Below are 23,300 nucleotides of genomic sequence, written 5' to 3'. Positions count from 1 at the left end.
TCACAGCTCCTCCTCCTTTCTGCATTTTTCTAGGCTAAGAGAACTGACATTTTATGCTTCTGGCAGACGATCCTCCCTATGGACCATGTTCCCCCAGCACTAAACTGAAATGGTTTCTGGGTAAGAGGAAGTACATTAACATTTTCACTTGATCTTTAAATTCTCAATCCTCATCTTTTTTGTGAGCTAGGGTATGAGCTAGTGTTTATTTCTATAGATATTGTAAAATATATTTTTAAGCACTGGCTATGTGTTAGCATGTAAATAATTAAAACAAAGACAAGGTCCTTGACTTGGAACCCTCAGTTGCAAGGCAGGAAATTTAGAGGGCAGGAAGTAGCTACGAGCTTTTCTGCCAAGCAATACTTCAATCTCCCCACCCGTAGGGAAAGATTATCCTGTTGTTGTTTTAATCCAGCAGATGCTGAACAGTTAGAGAAAGGGAACAAACAACTGGAGGAAATACTGCCACCTGGTTATGTTGACTTTTCCAGACAAGACTGGCCACCAGCTGTTGAGAGGGAAGGGATGAACTAAGGTGGCAACAGGAAAATGCTAACTCTGGTTGAATTTGGTTGTCAGCTTTTTGGCTGTTTAAGTGGGGGGAAGTACCAAGGAAGTACATGGTCATTCATGATGGCCAAGGAGCAAAGACAGGATAATACATCTTGCTCACTAGCAGAGCAGGGCTGGCCTTAGAGTCTGTGCTGGCCTATGCATACATACAGTCACATATGAGTCATGTAACTAACTCAGTTGCCTACTTGGTATTTATTTTCTCCTTCCTTACCGACTAAAACCTGTATATTATCGGAGGTAGTAATGCCCGAGGAAAGATGACATTCCATGGCCTCCCGTAGCTAGCTGTTGTCACATGACTGCGTTCTGGAAGCGTTGTGTGGTTTCTAGGAAGACTTTAAAGGGTGCTGACTCAGCTGAGTTTGCCCATTTTTGTCCGTGCCCTTTTTCTTCCTTTAAGCTGCCAGGAATTTCAAATGATGGCTGATGGTCAAGTGGCTGTTTTTGACCATGAAATGACCTTGAGAAAGGAATCTTCTTGTGGTGCAGACAAGAACCCCTATACTGGTCTTGGATTGCCTACCTTTGGAATACTTTTCAGTGAGAGAGATGTGTCTTATTTAAGCTTTTGCTGATTTGAGTTTCTGTTAAATGTAGTCAAGTCTGACCCTGAGTTGCCTCAATAATTCCTGGCATTCATTTAAGATTCTTCATAGCCTCCAAAGTACGGTCAATTCATCACCCAATTGTCTTTCTGACAAGTGTAAGAGAGCTGAGGCATGTCAGATGAGCATGTCAGATGAGGAAACTGGGAACAAAAATGCCACATAACTAGCTTACTAGGAGGGCAGCAGGCTTTGGAAGCCAGAAGAGCTCACCCCTAGAATTTTAAGAGCATGCTGGAAGTAGGTGACAAATTTCCCTGAAAACAGATTTTGACTAATGAAGTAGTGGTTACTTTTAAAAGCAAGTATTTAAGGAAAATTTCTCTCTTCAGTCAAAAGGAAGACTGTCTTTAGGCCTCCTATCAAGGGGGCTGAAGTCACTGACTTTAAGAACATAAGACTTCTTTCAAGTTGCCTCCAGAATACTACTGCTACCTTAAAATGAATTATAATTCATTGTATTCTTATAGCATACATTAGGAGAACTGAACCCTCAAACAGACTAAGACACATTTTGAATAAGCAATTAGTAAAACGAATGTTACCATTTTAAAAGTGTAACTGACAATGATTAATGCAGAGTTGACGAAGTCTTTAAGACAAGAAGGCAATGCAGGTAAAGCTGAATTGAGTGGATTCAACATAGAAAAGTTTTTAATGAGGCAAACATCAAGCAAGCATATCGACTTCTTTAAAAAACAAAGAAAATCTAAAAGTTTAATTACAAAAACACTTGTACAGAAAACTTGGCATTTCAACAGTTTCAAACACATGTACACATTTTTTTCCTAAAATTTCATTCTGTCAGAATCTGTCCCATTTTCTTCAGCTGCTCTTTGTGTTTTAATAAAAAGAAAGAAATCTGTAACACTGAATAGGCAACAATTTATTTCTTGAGAAGAACATATTAGTGCAATAATATCTACAAGTTTACTGGGAAATGTGAATTAGGTATTGTGTTAGCCTCTGAGCTCACTTACTACCTTCCTGGCTGGACACAGAGAAGGGAGCAGGCAAGACAGACCTGCTTCACGGAAACTTCTTGTTTTGTGGCAGTTGAATTCCAGCCACCAGGGAGTCAGGTGTAGCTGCTGGGAGGGCCAGCATGTCAGGAGCAGGTTGCTATTTTGTGAAAATGCTTTAAAATTGCCAGCTTTCTTGAGATCTCATGCATTCCCGATTACGGATGGCTTTCAAGTCAGTGTCAGGTATCTATCCAGACGAAGGAGAAGGATGAGCTCTGGACCTATTACAGCCTTCCCTGGTGCACAGCACTGCTAATAATACTGTGCAAAACTAACATAAAGGCGAGACAGAGAGAAATATGAGGATGAAGAAAGGAGACAAAATATTTGGCAGAAGGCAGACACAAACTCCAGAACTGGCTTGGCTGTCCTGCCACAGACAGTGCATTCCAGCTTGGACTGAGCAGGCAGAGTGTCTGAGAGAAGAGCTAGGAATGGCCAGTGAGAGTAGGAAAACACAGAAGAGCAGGTGAGTTGGCAGGTTTAGAGAGATAATGATGGGCTCTTATTCTCAAAGACAGCCAAGGTGGTATATGTATGGGCTTCAGTACATGAAAATTTGATGTGTGTTCACGTAAGAACTTTTAACAAGGTTTTTTTTTTTTGCTGTTGTTTTGTTTCCTTTGGGTTAAGAAAGAAATCAGGGGAGGAGATGCTGAGAAGACTGGAGGGTTGCAGCAACATGATGGGGGTGTCTGGCTTGCACCCTGGCCTGTGAGCATACTGTGAGGGGGCCACACTTCCACCTGCCCTTGGTGGCGTGGTGCCTGGACAGTGGGCTCAGCGTGCCCTGCTTTGGTTCCAAAGATCTCAGCTGCAACTGCCAGCCTTGTGCTTCACAGCATCAACATATAACACAACAAAACCAAACCCTGAGGTGAAAATCAGAAACCTTTCTTCCCTTTTGCTGTGTTTTTTTTTTTTTTTTTAAAATCACAAAAGGGCAGAAGGAAGGAAAGCCTGTCCCTTTGACACAGACTATGCAGTTATGATTAGAGAAGAAAGACAAAGGATGGAGAATTCCTCCGTGTTCTCTTCTGTCAGCTGGCAGTATTCTGATGACATTTCCGCCATCCGTATCCATAACTCAGTACACCACAAGCACACAGGGATTTCCTCTGTTTTCACTTATAAGAAACTTTAGGATCTTTTTCAATACCAAGTGATAAACTACTTTCTTGTTTTGTCCTGTTTACCAGTGACCTTTCCCTCAGCAAAAATATTCCACAAGTCACTGCCAACAGATGGGAACAGAAGAGCCTTGCTGGGGCCGGGACGCAGGGTACGTGCAGGAGCGGTGCTTAGAAAACAGCAGGCAGTACCAAGGCAGGAGGAAAGAGTGCTCTCCTTCAGGGCAGCAATCACAAAGCCTCCACTACAAGGGCTGGCACCCACTGAGCGCTGTGTGGGGTATGAGACACAGCCTCGCTCCACAGGACACTGTCAACAAGAAGCTCCTTTCTTTGGAGTCACAGCAGGACAATGATGGGAGAAGATTGGGCCTGTCCAATGAGAGAAACTCTCCTTCAGAGCCCTGCTGAGCAACAAAGCCCAGAGGTCAGAAAATGGAGACATCTAACTTGGTGGGGTGAGAAAATATAAAAAAATTAACTCCCAAAAGCATTAAGAAAAGAAGTGATAGCTAGGTAGGAAAACCACTGATAAAAACCACAGAGCCACTGATAAAAGAGTCCAATCTGAACGAAGCAGAACAAAGAGAAGGCTTCCTTTCTGCTGCAGAAGGTGCCTGTCTCGGGGGTGTCTAGTCAGCGGAGTATACGCAGGCCCGCTGGAGCAGAAGCAGAGACGACAGGAGACTGAAGACTCGCACACGGTCAAAGCTTCACAAGGACAATCCCACAGGAAGTTCCCACACATGCTCCTTCTGCGGCTCCCTCACATGGCTTCCTGGGGTGAAGGCATGTACCTCCTAACTGACGGTTCTTTCACAAGCAGAATAATCTGTACGCCCTCTCTGCCTCCACTCAACTCAAATTTCCATGGATGGCTTCTCATTCTGAACAAGTAAAACCACTTACAGAACATCCTGGAGCTCTAAGACCTGTAGAACTGGGAGAAAAAAAACAAACGAAAAAAGATACCAAAAGGGAAGCACAGATCAGAAAGGGTTCAGACTTTGGGTGAAAATACTGCAATGCTCTATTTTCAAAAGGGTTAAGGTGAGTAGCAGGGTGTATGTAAACCAAGGAGCTCATAAAACTGCAAGCAGCCAACCTCACTGAGGCATTTTAGACATTTCAACGACAAACGTGGCCCTGCTCCAGTTCAGCCACAATGGGGAGGTTGGAAAATTGCCAGCCAAACACAGAAAACCAAGTATCAGGGACAAATTTCATGATGAAAAATGAGTACTTTTGTCCTGGTCAATCAAACCAACTTCTTCAAGTATAAATCTAAGGCTCCCTGCATGTGTAGGGAAGTACTGTGTGCATAAGATGAATAAATTCTTACATCTATAAAAATGCAATCACATGAAAAAAGTTGTTTTCTTTCCAGTCCTCAAACAGGTAACTATTTATCATTTGGTTCAACTGAAATCAAGCAACATATGGCTTTTGATATCTACAGTAGTCACCTCTCCATGTGAAATCACCCCTATGGCTTCCTCCCAGCTCCACTTTTTCTAAGTATAAGTTAGCCACAAAGAAAAATGACAGCTGGGGTAATTCTTCCATTCTAATAAAAAATAATTATAAAATGGCTGAACAAAAATTTACATTATAATTGCTGGATTGTAACTTTTTTCCTAATTACCCCCCATTTATCTACTGCTTTCATTCTAAGATTTTTTAGTGCTCTCCCTTGACACCCATCCCTATTTCCTTGTATCAATGTTCTAGAAACTCAATTGCATTTAGATACATGTGTTCTAGTTCTAGAATCTGCACTTGCCTACTTAGGTATTTTTAGGCAAGACATCTCACCTCTCTGGGACTCAGTTTCTTTGTATGTACAATGATGGGATTTCTAAAGGCCCCTTCCAGCTCTAACATGCTCCTCTAAAACCACAGACCATTCGCTTCCTTTCACTTGCTGGCTCCTGACAAAGGAAGAAAACTTTGCCAAGCCCATGTCAGAGTAATGAATTGCACCATGAATGCTGGGGACATCAGGCCTAGTTGTCTGTACATATTTGTGTAATGAAGCCAAGCTAGAATTAATCACAGTCTTTATAACTGTTTCATTTGACAGTTTCAGGGTGTGGAGAACTAACCATTCTTAGTTATGTTTACATGGCTAGATTGTAAAAATCTGTAGTAACAAAACCGTTCACATTTTCAGCTACTCTTTCTTTTAGGGGCAAAATATCTGTAGGTTAAAATCAAGGATAATGATAACGTTCTAGGTTTTCAAAGACACCTCAGAAAGCAGATATGACAGTTTATATCCTTAAGATGGGTAAAGCTTTAGAAAAGTCTTACTGGTCAAATGCTCAAAATGGAAAACAATTTTGGCTCAAAACTCACAACAACTGCCCTTTACCTATGTGAGGAGACAGCATGTTATCAGTTATCGTGCTCTTCCATAGTCCTCCACACTGTTTCTCCCAGCTTTCTTTTCAAGCCTACCAGAGTGCTAACTGAAAACACTGAGTGAAAATGAGAAGGAAGATGAGCTCCTGAAAATCCCAGACCTAGATTTACAAGCTGTTTCCTTCATAAACAGCAGCAGAAACGCCGTTTCTTTATTCTGTAGGGAGTCCAGTCATCTCTTAGAAGTATGGTCTGTTCCATCTGGCTACTCACTAGAAGGACAGTAATCCTTTCACCCATCAGAGCACGACTCGGATAAAGTATGACGAATCGCCCTGTACAGTTACTGTTGGAGCCTGTGGCCAAGAAGGAGAGAGATGACTGCCTTTGTCTCTGCGGGCAGACACGACCTCATTAGATAAAGAATTATAGGCGTTATTTATTCTTGCACATGTTGCTCAAGGTCCAGACCATGTTAGAATATGAACATGTATATGAGTATGCTCATTTACCTGTAAGACAAATAAAGATATAAATCCATGACCAGCCTTGCTAAGAAGTGTATCCTGCCATCCACTCTTGTTTTAGGATCCATATATGGCCATTCACTGTGTGATCCAACCCTAAGATTTCCACATAGTTCATATGTCTGCAGGGATGGAACAATTTAATTGACAGACCAAAGGGGTGTCAATTATGGAATGACAAACTAAAGGGTACTCTATCTCTAGGAATCTGAGTGAAAAAATACCAGTTCCATTTAACAAATGATACTGATGACTGACTGTTAGTACCAAAAAATTTATAAAGGCAGGCCTCCTTTGGAAATGTATTTTTTCTCTTCCAAAAGGATGTAAAACATATTACAAGTCATTTCTTGAATGTATCTTTTAAAAGTTTATTTTCTCATTTCTCTCCTTTCACTTATTGAGAGTTTATATATTTTTAAATATATTCAATCAAGGCATTAACTGTTTCATTGTAAGTTTAGTCCACATTAACATTTAACACACAACTGTTACTCCGATATTGAGTGGTGAATGAAAAGCTTACCGACATAGGCTTGTACACATACAATGTCTCACTGACTATTGTTATTGTTAAATTATCATTTAATTTACAGAGAAAAGGAAGCTTAACAATTACGTGATACTTATTTTGTCCAATGTGTTCTTTGGGGGGTTATTTCCTTTAAATTTCTCACTCAACCTTCAAAACCCTATGGGAAACTAATACCTAAGAATACAACTTAATAAGTGACAAAGCTAGAATTGAGATCCAACCACAAAAATCATGCCCTTTCTATTAAGCCATATGGAGGCATGCATGAGGAAAAACTATCTTGATTCAGTTTTCCAACACTATTTACTACATTCAGCAACCAAGCAACAGGAATCTTAAGCCTCCAACTCACTTATTCAATGTCATTCCAGGATTTTAATAGTATTAATAAAGTCTAATGCCATCTTAGTTTTGATGATGTGCTGGCATGTACGAATCAAGTCAGTGAGCACTCACCATTCCCTAACGATCAAGCCTGTTCACAACTTCTCGAACTGTAGCTATGAAGTTTTCATTGTCTTGGGGATTAGCTAAAATAATACTGTGCAGTCTGTTCATATAGGAGTCGATAGTGTCCACTGTAGGTGTCTCTCCACTTCCTGAAGTGAGATAAGAGAAAGTAAGAAAAGCTTCCCCATTCAGTTCAATAGTAACACAGATCAGTGATTCCACAGCAAAAGAAACTTGATTCTAATGGGGTCTGCTCCACAGAGAAGACTTTAATTTCAGAGGAGAGACTTTTAGACCTCAAAGAAATGAAATTAATCCACATAATCTACATAAACAGATGGACTATTATTGCTGCACAGCATATAGGTGTAGTTGCATAAAACAGGTTAAAGACTCTCTTAGATCTGCTGTGACTATTTGCAACATGAAAACATATATAAGAAATACGAGTATTTATTTTCCTTTCCATTAAGACAATATCACAGAACCAGCACATTTATATCAGAAAAGTGCTCTGGGGGAACAGGTGACGTGGGAGAGGATATCAAGAAATAAAAACGTCCAGTGATGAAATAAATTAAGTCATGGGGGTGGAGTGTGCAGTATGGTGACTGTAGTCAACAGTACTGTACTACATATTTGAAAGCTGCCAAGAAAGTGTATCTTAAAAGTTCTCATCACAAGAAGAAAAATTTGTTTGTAACTTTGTATGGTGGTACAGTGTTCTTGCCTGGAGAATCCCAGGGACGGGGGAGCCTGGTGGGCTGCCGTCTATGGGGTCACACAGAGTCGGACACGACTGAAGCGATTTAGCAGTAGCACAGGTTTCCCAGGTAGCACTAGCAGTAAAGAACCCACCTACCGATGCAGGAGAGATAAGAGTTCAATCCCTGGGTTGTGAAGATCCCCTGGAGGAGAGCATGGCAACCCACTCCCAGTATTCTTGTCTGGGAAATCCCATGGACAGAGGAACTTGGAGGGCTACAGCCCACAGGGTTGCAAAGAGTAGGACATGCCTGAAGTGACTTGGCGTGCATACACGCATGGTAGCACATGGTAACTAGACTTGTGGTGATCATTTCACAGCATATATAGATATAGAATCATTATGTTGTACACTAGAAATTAATACAATGTTATATGTCAATTATAGCACAATTAAAAAAAAAGAAAAGCACTCCACTGAGGATTTATTACACAGTTTCAACTATTCTGAAAATCAAGTTAAGCTTAATAGAAAGTAGATTATGTTAAAATATAATTGAAGGAAAATTTAACTGAGCAGAGAGTCTGAGATTTTGGATTATTTTAACCAATGGTCTGTGCTGTGCTTAGTGGCTCAGTCGTGTCTGACTGTGACGGAATGGACTAGAGCCCACCAGGTTCCTCTCTCCATGGGGATTCTCCAGGCAAGACCTCCAGATTTTAACCAATACTGAGATTCTATTACATGACCTACAGAAAACTCTGGGGAAACGACCTCGGAGTTTATTGGTCTTCCCCTTGAAGGGAGACTTCAGCCTCACCACACCAACGCCAACATATGCAGCACCTCCCCAGCCCCCATCGCTTTCACGACTCAGGTGGGGATGATGTTACCAGGCAAGGGCATGCTGGCGAAGCTGCTGGTCAGCACCTGCCGCAGCGTCTCCAAGTGCTGCTGTAAGACGGTGTTGCGACTGCGCTCCTGGATCACGTCCACCTCCAGTTTCTCCACCGCTGTGCGCATGCTCTCCACGTGCTTTTGCAGGGCTGCGTTCCTCTCCTCAAATTCCATGTTGGATTTGCGAAGCTGACGGAGCTCTGCCTCCCGAGCTGAGGACGCAAGCCCCCCAAAACACAGGTAACACAGTGTCTCTGAGGAGTCCCAGTGACTCTTCTAGAAGTTCTGCTTAGCTAATTAGCTACCCCTCCTCCTGTCCCTAGTCTTATTATGGCCTTTCAGATAGCAATTTCAGCAATAAGACGCCTGGCTCTCCAGAGTTATTTTAATTCTTAAAGCTGGTCATATTCTATACTTAAGACTGCAAGGAACAGCTGCAATTCCCAGTGTTTGTTTGTTTGGTTTGTTTAAAGTTGTGCTATAAGAAGCCTGAGGGGTTTCACAGGGCGATCCTGGGAGACTGGGCAAGCACAGCTGTGGGTCCAAAGCTTTACTGCAGTGGGGTCAGCTTTGCTCTTATTTATTTTATATTTTGGACATCCATGCAAGCTTTCATTTGTACAAAGGGTTCTTGGCGAACAGCCTGAAAGCAACTGAATTAGTGATGTTTATTTATTTCCTCTGATTCAGAGACTAAAGCTACTTTGACAACACTGGCTGAGCTTTCCTCCACTGGTTTCTGAGTAACTATTTTTAATAGAGAGTGAAATAGAAGCAGTTTCCTTCTTTCAGACCAGTCCCAGGTTCGGGAAGATCGCTACCACTGCTTTCGAGCAATTAATTTCTCCTGACAACTAAATCCCCTGTCACAGATGTGAGGAACACAATACGATCCTCTGGTAATCACCTTTGCTGTGGTTCAGGAATTCCTCTGTAAATATAGGGATGTCAAAAACAGACCGTTCCTTTACTTCTGCTTCTTTCTGTGAATCAAAGTAACAAAACAGTTAATTCTTAAACTAAATTAAACAGTAGTACCTGCAGGCAAAATGGTCATGTTTTCATTAACGAAATAGTAAGATGAGCAGCAATCAGTCAGTCTAGGTGACACTGTGAAGAAACTGTATTCACCTTTCCTTTGGAACCAAACTTTCACAGAGCTCAAGCATGTTAAGTATTCAGATCTCTCAGGTGACAACTGCTGTGCAATGAGAAACCTTAAAACAAACCTACATAAATTTCCCTAATGGAGATGTTGGAAACCACTGCTTAGCTCTCTGCTCTGAATAGTCAACAGTGTACAAGGGAGAAAGTGACTGAGGTAGGTATCAGTCAGTTCAGTTCAGTCGCTCAGTCACATCTGACTCTTTGCAACCCCATGGACTCCAGCATGCTAGGCCTCCCTGTCCATCACCGGCTCCCGGAGCTTGCTCAAACTCATGTCCATTAAGTCGGTGATGCCATCCAACCATCTCATCCCCTGCTGTCCCCTTCTCCTCCCACCTTCAATCTTTTTCAGCATCAGGGACTTTTCAAATGAGTCAGTTCTTCACATCAGGTGGCCAAAGTACTGGAGCTTCAGCATCAGTCCTTCCAATGAATATTCAGGACTGATTTCCTTTAGGACGGCAGTTGGATCTCTTTGCTATCCAAGGGACTCTCAAGAGTATTCTCCAATACCACAATTCTAGGTTGGTCATAACTTTTCATCTAAGAGGTAGGTATAGAGAAACAATTTCTAGGTGATTTTTCCATTGCTTCTGTTGGTTATGCATATAAAGTGCTCTCTGAGATAGGATGATACAATCTAACTTTGCAGAGTGGACAATACGAATTTTAAGCAGAGATCTGCCAGCCACAAGCAATAATAACGGTATTCCATTAGGACGTCTACTTTTACTTCTCCTTATTTACAAGGGCAGCCTGTAACGGGGATCTTTCAGATTTTCTATGGACACAGGAAAAACAAACAAAACCAAAAAGTCAGTAATAACTAGGCTCTAAATATGAGAATGCCAAGGATTATGTGAGAGAAAAAATAATAAACCTAAAATTAATTCACCAATAAGCCATTAAAAATAAGTCTCACAAAACCACTGCAAAACATATTCCACAATGATCTTTGTGAAAAGTCAATATTTCAAAATGCTTTAGCAGCAATTTCTACAATGAATTTAAAGTTGAAAGCATTAAGAATATATATAAGTGTCTTGGCAGTATTTAAAATCTTGCATAATATAAGATGGTAAAGAAAACAGTGGGAAATGAGTACTGAAGAAATTGCTAGTGAAATCGGAGGATTTCAAAACCTTTATAACATAAAGAACAGTTTAAAAAGTCTAGAAATCATTCCTATAAAAACACATTTAGTGCCAGAGATAGAATGTATATTTCCTACTCTTGCCACCACTAGTCTTTTATCTTTGAACACAAATATGATTTGGTGCCCAGCAGAAAGGCTAAGCAGTTAACAGCCTATGAGGGAACTCTGACAGCCAAGCTCCTGTTTTCATATTGGTGCCTGCCTTGTTATGGAGGGTTGGGCTATGTGAACTGCCTGCCAAGGGCAGCTCATTAAGAGAGACAGCTAGGATGGAGGTCTGAAAAACTATGTATTTACCTGAAGAAACTTTCAGAGCACTTAATTTTTACCCTTTCACCTCTGAAAGAAAGAAAGTGAAGTTTTCCATAATGATTTAAAAACAACAGAATTATCACTGAAGGTCCCAGTTTCAACAGGCAAAGCTCTGCCTCTAGCCAGTTCTTCAGTTCAGTTCAGTCGCTCAGTCGTGTCCGACTCTTTGCGACCCCATGAATTGCAGCACGCCAGGCCTCCCTGTCCATCACCACCTCCCGGAGTTCACTCAAACTCACATCCATCGAGTACGTGATGCCATCCAGCCATCTCATCCTCTGTCATCCCCTTCTCCTCCTGCCCCCAATCCCTCCCAGCATCAGAGTCTTTTTCAATGAGTCAACTCTTTGCATGAGGTGGCCAAAGTACTGGAGTTTCAGCTTTAGCATCATTCCTTCCAAAGAAATCCCAGGCCTGATCTTCTTGCAGTCCAAGGGACTCTCAAGAGTCTTCTCCAACAACACAGTTCAAAAGCACCAATTCTTCGGTGCTCAGCTTTCTTCACAGTCCAACTCTCACATCCATACATGACCACTGGAAAAACCATAGCCTTGACTAGACGGACCTTTGTTGGCAAAGTAATGTCTCTGCTTTTGAATATGCTATCTAGGTTGGTCATAACTTTCCTTCCAAGGAGTAAGTGTCTTTTAATTTCATGGCTGCAGTCCCCATCTGCGGTGATTTTGGAGCCCCCAAAAATAAAGTCTGACATTGTTTCCATTGTTTCCCCATCTATTTGCCATGAAGTGATGGGACTAGATGTCATTTGTTTTCTGAATGTTGAGCTTTAAGCCAACTTTTTCACTCTCCTCTTTCACTTTCATCAAGAAGCTTTTTAGTTCCTCTTCACTTTCTGCCATAAGGGTGGTGTCATCTGCATATCAGAGGTTATTGATATTTCTCCCGGCAATCTTGATTCCAGCTTGTGCTTCTTCCAGCCCAGCGTTTCTCATGATGTTCTCTGCATAGAAGTTAAATAAGCAGGGTGACAATATACAGCCTTGACATACTCCTTTTTATATTTGGAACCAGTCTGTTGTTCCATGTCCAGTTCTAACTGTTGCTTCCTGACCTGCATATAGGTTTCTCAAGAGGCAGGTCAGGTGGTCTGGTATTCCCATCTCTTTCAGAATTTTCCAGTTTATTGTGATGCATACAGTCAAAGGCTTTGGCATAGTCAATAAAGCAGAAATAGATGTTTTTCTGGAACTCTCTGGTTAGGAGGGGCGGCGGTGAGGAGATACCCCTCGTCCAAGGTAAGGAGCAGCGGCTGCACTTTGCTGGAGCAGCCGTGAAGAGATACCCCACGTCCAAGGTAAGAGAAACCCAAGTAAGATGGTAGCCAGTTCTTGGTGGATTTCAAAGAGAATTAATGTATGGGTAAGAAAGACTGCTTCCAGAAGAGATCTTAGATATATTTCAAAGTGGCTTTCTCTCAACTCTGCTGGCTTACCATATGCTTTAACTCTGTTACTGTACAAGACATAACAGATATAAGTCCACAAATGACTTTAGATAAACGCTTATAATTTTATCATCCCATCCTGCTCAGTCTCTTACTTAACTGTACTGGCTTGCTGCTGCTCCTGCTAAGTCGCTTCAGTCATGTGAGATCAATTTACTTAGCTATAGGTCTGAATATATGCCAGTCAGATGGGTCGGTGTGGATGCCTGGCTCCCATTACCATGGTACCAAGAGCCCTCTCCAAGGCTTAGATTCTACTCAGACAGGTAATTCTGTTTTCTTCCTTGCCAGAGCAGTCCAGACCAAGCTAACTACATAAGGGCAGAGGATAGCACCACATAAGTGCATTAACACACTGCCTCTTGGTACAGATTCTTAAGAGTACAAAATAAGAAACACCACAGCAATTAAATGAAACTGTTCAGTCTCTGAAAGGCCAAGAGAGGAATTCTACTTAACTGAAGAGTCATCATGAAAACCATCAGCACTCTTCCATTACTGAGTACGTTACTTGGCATTGGAGAGGATCCTCTTGGGGGCTCAGATATACTTAAGCTGCTCCAAGGATCGCTCAAGGGATTAAAATCATAAGGATTTCATTACCTCGTCATTGGAGGGGTCTAATTTGTTCAGGTTGAGTGTCACTTTGTCATTTTTCATAAATTAAAGGAGAAACAAAATTATTGTTTCTATCTTAGTCCCCACATGAGACTTAGACACTTTCTTACTAGCTGCCTCCTGGGTCTAGCAGGCTGGCTTCTGATTTGAGAGGAGCAAGAATACTCTTCACTTTGGTTTTCATTCTATATATTGAGTGGAGGGTAAGAGAACAGAGGCCTTTTGAACTGAAACTATTTTGCTGTGATCCAGGCTCAGGGCCAGAATCTCATCAAGTGATACGCTTCTCTCAAGTGCCCTTTACTTTAAGGAACGCTCTCAGTATTGTGTACCAGGCTGAAGTGCCCCACCGCTATGCAGAATAGCTTGAATGGCTTTCAGGTCAGCATTTCTTGAGCTCTAACAGGGCTCCCCAGTATCTACCTCAGTAACAATGTCTTAGGAATCTAAGTTCCATTAAGGAATACAATAGGTTTCTTTACTACATATATACAAATCATTTCTGTCTCAAGTGGCAACAAATTTTGCAGACACCATAGGCAGCCAGGCCCATTTTAACTTGCAACACTGTTTATTCTATATAGTGTGGCGGGCACTGCCAAGAGACCTTAATAAGCCTGGGCTACAGACGCCTGGGTTTCAGTCAATTCTGCCTCTAACCAATTCCGTAAGTGATTCTGGGACATTCTCTCCTTTCTTAGGCAAGTCATTTTCCTCACTGGCAAAATGAGGGGGTCAGGTGAGAGGATTTCTGAGGTCTTAGTAATTTTGATGTGAGCTCAAAAACTGTTTCATGGCATTTGCCATTTTATTCCTAATAGGATAAGAAAAAGAATATAAGCATGTATTTAGAAATGTGATGTTTTAGGCATGTTGCAAGATACTTGCTCTTTTATTAACTTCCTCATAACTCAGCTCAGGCCACTTTATCCAAAGATATATATGTATATATATGAAATGCCCCCACAAAACCTAAGTCATCTTTAAGGTCTGATTCAGTTGCTCCTTTCCATGGGGCTTCTGTGGCTTTTTTTTTTTTTTTTCACTCATAGTGCTTTCTTATGTTTCTTAACTCTTATTATACTAAGAGGTTATGTGTGGCTGTGTTTAAAAACTGTCAAACCAGTTTTTTAAATTACAACTGTTTTGAAATTACCTAATTTAGTAAGCTATTATTCAATGAAAAAAAAACTGATAAAGTGAGTGACATTAATTGAGTCAACAACCTTACTAAGAGCTTTATCCTGACCTGGGCATACAACAGACAGGCTTATAAAGACTAGTGTATATATATTTGAGAAACTACTGCTGGCTTTCCACCTACTCCCTCCTTTTCTTTGGTTTTCGTGTCTAATCCTGAAACAGGAAAATCACAAAGAGACTTGTTCCTTTTCACATACTGCAGAAATTCCTATCATACTAAAATAACATATTTTATTAAAATGCTTAATTTCGTAAATCAGCAGCAGCTTCTATGACTGACTAAGTCTACTAAATCTTTTCTGATTGCAACTATTAACTTTTAATTAGAGGCAAAAAATGCCATGATTTGGCCAGCAAAATCCATATTGATGAAAGGAGTCAGTCAGTCAGTCATTGACCAGAAAATGTGAGATCTAAGATTTTATTGTCCATACTCTCTTTTGTAACTATTAAGGATACAGAAGCTATAAAAGATGCTTAATAGGGAAAAAAAAGAAGTTTAGAAAATTTATGATATTGGTGGGCAATAAGTAATTATACAAGTATCTGGCAGTATAGAAAACTTATAACAATTCAATTATGATTTAAAACATATAGTGTACATATAGTTTCTCAAGCAAAAAAAAATTTCATCCTAATTGGAACACAGAGATGTCATATATAACTACATTTATATAGGATTTATATGAAAAATAAAATGTTCATATTTACCATACTTCTCACTTTATAATTCATGGATGGTGATAAATCTATTTGAATTGTGAATCTAAAAGTTTTCTCTACATTTTGAAGGTAACCAATACCAAATTAGGTATGAGAACTATAACTCCACGATAAACAAGTTATTATTTTGAAGAAATGATTTTCCTGATTTAGTGAAAAACCCAGGGCATGCAAAAGAGTGCATCAGAAAATTCTTTGTGTGTAAGTTTCCATTGTTATTTCAACAAATGGGTTTTGTATAAAAACAAATGAGTATTTGTGGAATAACTCCTCCATATAAGAGCATAATGCAAGATGGTATGTGGATGGGTACAGAATGGAAACTAGACTACACATGCCTTCAAAGAGATTATAATCCAAGAGTGTTAATGACAGAAGCACTTGAGTAACTCTGGCACCTTAGCCAGACCAGCTAAGTGGATAAAAGACATAAAGAGAACTGTGAGGTTTAAAGGAAGTTGGAGGAAACAGCAAAAGCTTGAAGGAGAAAAATGGAACTTGAAATAGGGTTTGATGGATGACTAGAATTTAGAAGCAAAATTGGATGATATGAGAGGGTGATAAAAAAATGAGTGAGGGAAAGAAAGTATTCTTATGAAAGGAAGAATATGAGCACAGGCATGAGGCAGGAAAGGATGGGGCACTTAGAGAACAGTCAGTATTTTTTAAGTACATAAGATATATATGGACAGTTTGGCAGTCTGGAATGGACATGCACATACTGCTATATTTAAAACAGATAACTGACAAGGAACTACTATATGGCACATGGAACTCTGCTCAGTGGGTGGCAGCCTGGAGGGGAGGGGCGTTTGGGGAAGAATGGACACATGTATATGTAGGGCTGAGTCTCCTTCGCTGTTCACCTGAAACTATCACAACACTGTTATTCAGCTGTGCCCCAATACAAAATAAAAAGCTTAACAAAAAGTTTATATAGGACTTAGGTTATTTGGAAAGGGAAATTGGCACTTAATTACAGAAAACCCTGGTTGCTGAGTCTGAATGTGATTTGGTAAGCAATGAGGAGTCACTGAACATTTTCATGCACGAAAATGCCATACATTTTATTTTCGTACAATCATATATTAACCATAGGCTAAGTATGTATTTAAAGCTCTCTAGCAACACAGCCAACACACATAGGTCTCAATCCTATAAGGGAACACAGATCAAAATCCTATTGCTGAAACTGAACCAAATGGAGGGGAAAAGACCAGTAAACAAATATGTGCCAGGGAAGAAAGGAGGCACAGAAATCAAGATATTGTCACTTGTGCTCTGCAGATGCTGTAAGTTGAATAGTGCATTTTAACTAAATGCTGGATTTCCTAAATAACAACTTTCTGAGAGTCAGAATATAGTATCTGGTGATGATAAACTATGGTCAAGTTATAGCTATTAGTTGGTCCCCATTTCTATACATCACTCCAGATTCCAGCCATCTTCAGCATTTAAAGCCAGTAAAATTCTTGGACCACAAGAAAGGACTAGAGTTAGGGGCTTTAGTTCAAGAACAGACTCATGACATAAGTGTCTGCCATATGCTAAGAATCCTTAAGCTGAAAGGCAACTAACTCACTCCTAATTACAGGATAGAAAATGCTCTGCCATTCATTAAAAAACAGTCCAATAGCATTTCAAACAGCATCATCATTATATACATTACATACATATATCACATGAACACACACACACACAATGGAGACAGAAAGTTAGTTACCTCATGATCATGAGTGGCCTGTCGGGCTGCATCTAAAAATATGAAAGAACAAGAACATTAAGCTGACAAACAAAACAAAATTTAAAAAATACTTAAGGAAATGACTGTGTCAAAATACAGAAACTGCTGGTATATGTGGGTTCTCAAAACATATCATATTTTCTCTAATAGCTTTATTAATCAGTCAACAAGAGTTAAAGGGAACCCCATCTTATAGGTTATGCAATTAGATGGAAGAGAAAGAGCAGACACAGTCCTCACCTTTAAGGAGAACAGGGTGGGAGAGTGGACAGGAAACGCATGCCAAAGGCTGTTTGCACAACATTACAGTTTAGCAGGCAAGATGCCCAAATGCGGAGAAGACGCAATGGCTAAGGAATGACAGGCTGTTATGAGTGGGGCTTCTTTCTTTGGCAGTGTTCCCTGAAAAAGGGGAACTTTAGCAATACTTAAACAGTGTGATGAACAATTTTGCAGAAAACAAAAGATCCATGAAGACCAGGATCTTCTCTATCTTGTTTACCTTTGCATCCTTAATGCCTAGGTGAGACCCTGATATATAATAGGAAGTGTTCAACATATTTTTTGAATACATGCAAACAAGAATGAGTGAATTAAAAAGATTAATCACTGGAAGCTGGGAGAAATGATCACATGAAAGGCTTAGAGGTGTTAGTGAAAGTGTTAGTTGCTCAATCGTGTCCAACTCTTTGCAACCCCATGGACTGTAGCTTGCCAGGCTCCTCTGTCCATGGGATTCTCTAGGCAAGAATACTGGAGTGGATTGCCATTCCCTTCTCCAGGGGACTTTCCCAACCCAGGGATCAAATCCGGGTCTTCTACATTGCAGAGAAATGCCTAAAGTGGAGATAGAAGAAAAAGCACATACAACTAAAAGGGGCCTTGGAGTACAAGTCAAACTGTTGATCCTTGATATGGAAACCCAATTGAAATTTCTAAATGAGAGCAGTGTGATTTTAATAAATGTTGAAGATGATGCTTTGAGTGAATCTAGTATAATAGGGAAATGATAGAAACATACCTTTTATCTTTATTGCTGTAATTGTAGGCTTTATGACAATACACCATGCAGAACAAACTACAAATATATTTGATTCTGGTTCTGATACCTTGTCTATGAGATTTGCCTTTCTGACGGTCCTGGGTTTTCCTGCTGAAAACCTTGTAGGCCTCAGTCTTCTGATACTGCTCCAGTTCCTTCATGTAACGCTCCTTATCTCTGTCTGCCTCATCAAGGTAGCGCTAGGAAAGAAATGTGGAATTATTTTCAAGAAATAGATCTTACTGAGGTACAATACCAAATAACTCTTTGAAGAAAACAAAAGATAATTAGAACATGGAAAGAAAAGTAAAAGTGGAATAAGCTTTGAGCATTTAAAAAAAAAGTCATGTAAAAAAAAATCTCTCAATTATAAAAGAAAAAGGCAATTTTGACTTTTTAGACTATAGCCTTTTTTAACTTACTGAAGACAAGTTCTATTGAGGTCATTCTCATAAAAAATTCACGAGAAGATTATGGTCCTTCCTCTAATCTTATAGATAGAAGTACACATGGCCACTAGAGTCCTCAACACACCACACAGGCACACTTAAATCTTCCCAGGGGAGAGGATGGAATATTACTCTGTTTCTTTATCCCCAACCCATTCTGAGGGGATGATCTCATATATCAATTTGCCTTTTAAGAGCCAGGAGAAAGGAGACACAAAGAACATAAAAAAGAATGACCTCATCCTATGGACCTAAAATGGACTACTATGAGAGAGCCTGTATCTACATGCCTTGTGCTATTAATTATTTAAACAAAGTTAATTGATCTACTAGGATAATTTTGTTTAATGCCTTGTAGTTTTCACTCATCAATTAGGTTTAAGAAATAGAGTGTAAAAATACTGCTTCTAAATGAACACAAACTAGAATCAGAAATTATGTTAATAGCCTTACCCCACACAAAAGCCAGATAAAGAGGACACCCTGGCCAAATCTGGGACAATTTAAGTATCAAATTTACTTAGTAATAATTTATAAACCATTGGGGAAAGAGAGATTCATATGCCTATACCAATAGTAAATAAATAAACAAATACATAAATGGAGAGAGGAAGAGGGCTCTTGCTTAGAATGCTAAGGGTCAACCAGCACATGTAGAGTGAGTGCTAGAGTTGAAAATAATCATTTGCAATCATCATGGTAAAGATTAGATCAAGAAGAAGTTATTAATGACTGCTAAATCTAGGGAAAATTCTGAAATGGAACAGACTATTTGCATATTCTTAAAATGTCTCTGCATAGACTGCTTCTTAATTATAAGGGAAAGTGAAAAACTTTACTGAGTGAGCAAAATTAACATTACCAACGAGAAATAAATGACACTGTGTGCCTGCATATGTGATACGGTGAGAAGGGCCAACACCATCTATGCAGTTTTCTGACCAAGAATGCATGACCTCAATCTAATCATGAGGAAACATCAGACAAATATAAAATGAGGAATGTTCTGTTAAGAGTAAACAAAAAAGAAGGGGAGGAAGAGAGAGAGATGGTATTCTTAAAAAAAATCAATGTCATAAAAGACAAAGAAAGGTTGTGGAAATATCCTGGATTAAAGGAATCTAGAGATTTGACTGCTAAACACAGAACCTGAACTTGGAATGGAATCTGAACTGGAGGGGGAAATGTTACACAGGAATGATGTTAGGTCAACTGACAGAACTGGAATATAGATGGTAAGTTAGATAGAAGTATTGTGTTCATATAAAATTATGAGGTTACTAACTGTGGTTAAGTGAGAGAATGTGTCTAAGGAAATTCACACTGAAATATTTAAGGGTAAGGGGCCATGATGTATGTAACTTACATGAAGAAATTCAGAAAAAAATTGAGTGTGTTTGTGTGTGTGAGTGTGAGAGAGAGAAAGAAAAAGCACATGCCCAATCTTGCCCAGGAGAATATGTTGTGTTAATAATACATGAATCTGAGTAGGGGTATTTGGGCATTCTTTGCTTATACTATTCTATGCCTGTAACTTTTTGTACATTTGAAAAAATATTTTCAAATAAAAATTTAAGAACAAATACTTGCCCTAACTAGTTATCACTGTATTATCTGAAAAATTTTGAACAATGATCATGTATTAATTTTGAAATAAAAAAATTAAAAAAGAGAAAAGAGTAATTACTATGTGCAGCTCATGATCTCTGTCTAGCCCTTTATACATTAGAGCTAAAACAATGGATGATATACTGTTTTCTACTAGCTTGCTACCACAAACACAGAGCTTCAAGTTGCAACTCAGTCTGATCTCTTTGAAATTTTTTTGAATTCAGTTAATTCCTGAGTGTTTTTCAATTTGGTTTAACTTGTTTGGAATCCTTTTTAACGAGTGTAGGACATAAAAAGAATTACAGATATACTTCAGATGCTGAGAATGCTGGGAACTTTAAACCCCAAACCACTCCAACATCATTACCGTCACACTACTTTTGTGGCATTTCAGTCAGTTTGTGGCTATCTTGTCCTTAATTCCTCTCAAATCTCTCTAACAGATGGATTTGTTTCAGTTTGGTGATAGGGTTAATTTATGTCTTGGAGAGGAGAGAATTCAAATAGTTCTTGCTTTATTTGCCATAGTAGGTTAAATTTACCAGAACTCCAGTTATAAAAGTTTATTAAAGCAGTTAAATTTTTTTCTTATAATTCTTATGTGAACAGCAGAATTTTATCAAAATTCTCATTTAACTCATGACTTTTCACTTAACTCAGCAGGATAAATCATACTGATAGATTTGTTAATATTGAACTACTTTTTACAGAAGTCTTATATGAACTCAGCATATTAAGCAAATAAAAGTAGAGCTACTTTGGTTGAGGTTGCTCACATGCCTGCAGCAGACCCTGAAAGAGTATAAAAACTACTATGCTAAATAAAAGGACTAGGAAGGACCCTGCTATTCTGGTCTCCTAGGACAAAAGTGAAGAATCAGGAGTCCATTCTCTTTGCTTTTCTGACAAAATTTATTTTTAAGACAGAATCAAAACCAAGCAGAAATAGGAACAATTACCTGTTTTTCCTCCGGAGGAAGTTTACTCCATTCATTGCCTAACATCCTTGTAATTTCTGGAAATGGGACTTCTGGTCTCTTTGCTCGAAGCTGTTCTCGACGCTCATTCATGAATCGAACATATCCCGTAAGAGGGGATTTGGGTGCATTGCTGTCTCGAAGAGGTTTCTTTCTCTTTCTTCCTTTGGACCAACCTCCTCGTTTACTTCTTTGCTGCAAAACAAGTCAATATTAAAAAACCCCAAATCAAATTACAACAAAAATTTTCCCAATAACACAATGATGAACACTGACAAACAAAACAGGATTAAGTGCATTTTCCCACCATTAAGGCCCTGCATAGTCAAAGCTCTCCAAATCTGTTATAGGAACAAAAGACTGCAATGCAGTCTGCAGGAAGGGACTCCAGATGGTTCACCTGCAGACCTTTTTATGTACCACGCTACACACTGTTTCACTAAGGGGCCATTTTAGCGCTAATCCCAACAAATAAGAATAAGGAGTACCGGGGCTTTCCTGGTGACCTAGTAGTTAAGAATTCGCCTTGCAATGCAGGGGACACCAGTTGGATCTCTGGTCTGGGACGATCAGCCCATGTGCCACAGCTACTGAGCCTGTGTTCTGGAACTTGTGAGCTGCAACTACTGAGACCACGTGCTGCAATTCCTGAACCCTGTGAACCCCGAACCTGTGCTTGCAACAAGAAAAGCCACTGCAATGAAAAGCCATGAGCTGCAACTAGAGAGAAGCCCCTGCTCTCTGCCAACCAGAGAAAAGCCTGAGCATAGCAGTGAAGAACCAGCACAGCCAAAAAAAAACAAAGTGAATATTAAAAAAACAAAATAAAACAAAAGGGTAAGGTACCCCTGCCACAATCACATAAATAAGCTCTGGCCTTCATATGCACTTAACAAAGCCTGACTCCTGCCAGGGGAATATTCTAGATGAGAAAGGCAGCACATACACAGCACTATGCCAGGGCAGCTGACATTGCTACAGTAGATCAGATCAGAACAAGATGCTGTCGCGTGCACTTGTGACAACAAAAGAAGAGACAAACTGTAGCAGTGGGACTGAAATCATTATGAGGCTCTTTCTCACTGATATCATTCAAAGATCAGTTTATTTCCCACAGTAGGTAGCACTACAGAATTTAAAGTTAATATATAAGACTTAGAAAATTTTAGTAACTATAATATATCCAGAATGAAGACAATTTCTTTGGCTTGATTTATTTCTTAAGATGTTTATTTTATAAATCAGAGGTTTTATATGTTATTAAATCAAAAGATGAAATCACTGCTCCCCAACCCCGCCTCCCACCCAAAGTTTAAAGGACTGAAGTACCACTAATGTTTACCACAGCTTTTTTCTTTGTCCTTTTAAACAAGATAAAAGGTACTTTTGCTTCATAATTTTACAAATACATATAGCCTATCAGTTAATAAAGTTTTATGGATACAAGCATTTTTATTTCAGAGGAGAGAAAGATAATTCGAATGAGATGAAAATATCTAAATATCAATTACCATACTGTAATCCTTCAAATATATATACAATGGTATGATAATTCAGCACTGGGCAAACGGTATATTTGGTAACAATTTTTGTTGTTTTTGTTTTGTAACCCGAGTAACATTTAACATTAAAGCTACTAAGGATTTAAGATGTTTAAGGAGCTTTAAGCATTTATTATGAGGCTTCTCAGGTGGTACAGTGGTAAAGAATCTGCCTGCCAACCTGTAGGAGATACAAGAGGCCCAGCTTTGATTCATGGGTCAGGAAAATTCCCTGGGGTAGGAAATGCAATAACCCATTCCAGTTTTCTTGCTTGGAAAATGCTATAGACAGAGGAGTCTGGGGCACTGTAGTCCATGGGGCTGCAAAGAGTTGGACATGACTGAGTGACTGAGTATACAGCACACACAAGCATTCATCATAATCGTTAAGAATGCCAACATAGAAAGAATCAGCTTTTTCAAAATGAGAATAAAGACAAAAATCAATGGTGGTACTCTTCTATGGCTTAAAAA

The 23,300-nt window shown here is 39.5% G+C and overlaps 1 protein-coding gene across 3 annotated transcripts in view; it reads right to left on the bottom strand.

Annotated features, from left to right (window-relative positions):
* Window positions 1-1,873: 1,873 nt before the first annotated feature.
* HMG20A (high mobility group 20A) overlaps window positions 1,874-23,300 on the bottom strand; it is an 80,364-nt gene continuing 58,937 nt past the window's right edge. The window contains exons 4-10 of one of the 3 annotated variants that reach the window (XM_068990852.1): window positions 21,268-21,480; window positions 18,316-18,448; window positions 17,186-17,217; window positions 9,726-9,801; window positions 8,815-9,030; window positions 7,222-7,364; window positions 1,874-4,279 (exon numbers count right to left, since the gene is read on the bottom strand). In XM_068990852.1, the coding sequence (XP_068846953.1) occupies window positions 7,228-7,364; window positions 8,815-9,030; window positions 9,726-9,801; window positions 17,186-17,217; window positions 18,316-18,448; window positions 21,268-21,480 (807 nt within the window). In that variant the 3' untranslated portion in view covers window positions 1,874-4,279; window positions 7,222-7,227. Of the gene's footprint in view, window positions 4,280-6,681; window positions 7,365-8,814; window positions 9,031-9,725; window positions 9,802-17,185; window positions 17,218-18,315; window positions 18,449-21,267; window positions 21,481-23,300 lie in introns of those variants that run through there. The other 2 variants (XM_068990851.1, XM_068990853.1) reach the window with 2 other exon arrangements.

This window comes from Capricornis sumatraensis, chromosome 19 (genome assembly GCF_032405125.1).
Source record: "Capricornis sumatraensis isolate serow.1 chromosome 19, serow.2, whole genome shotgun sequence".
Lineage (NCBI taxonomy): Eukaryota > Metazoa > Chordata > Mammalia > Artiodactyla > Bovidae > Capricornis > Capricornis sumatraensis.
The sequence above is the reverse complement of the archived record's forward strand: the minus strand, read 5'-3'. Positions and strand labels throughout refer to the sequence as shown.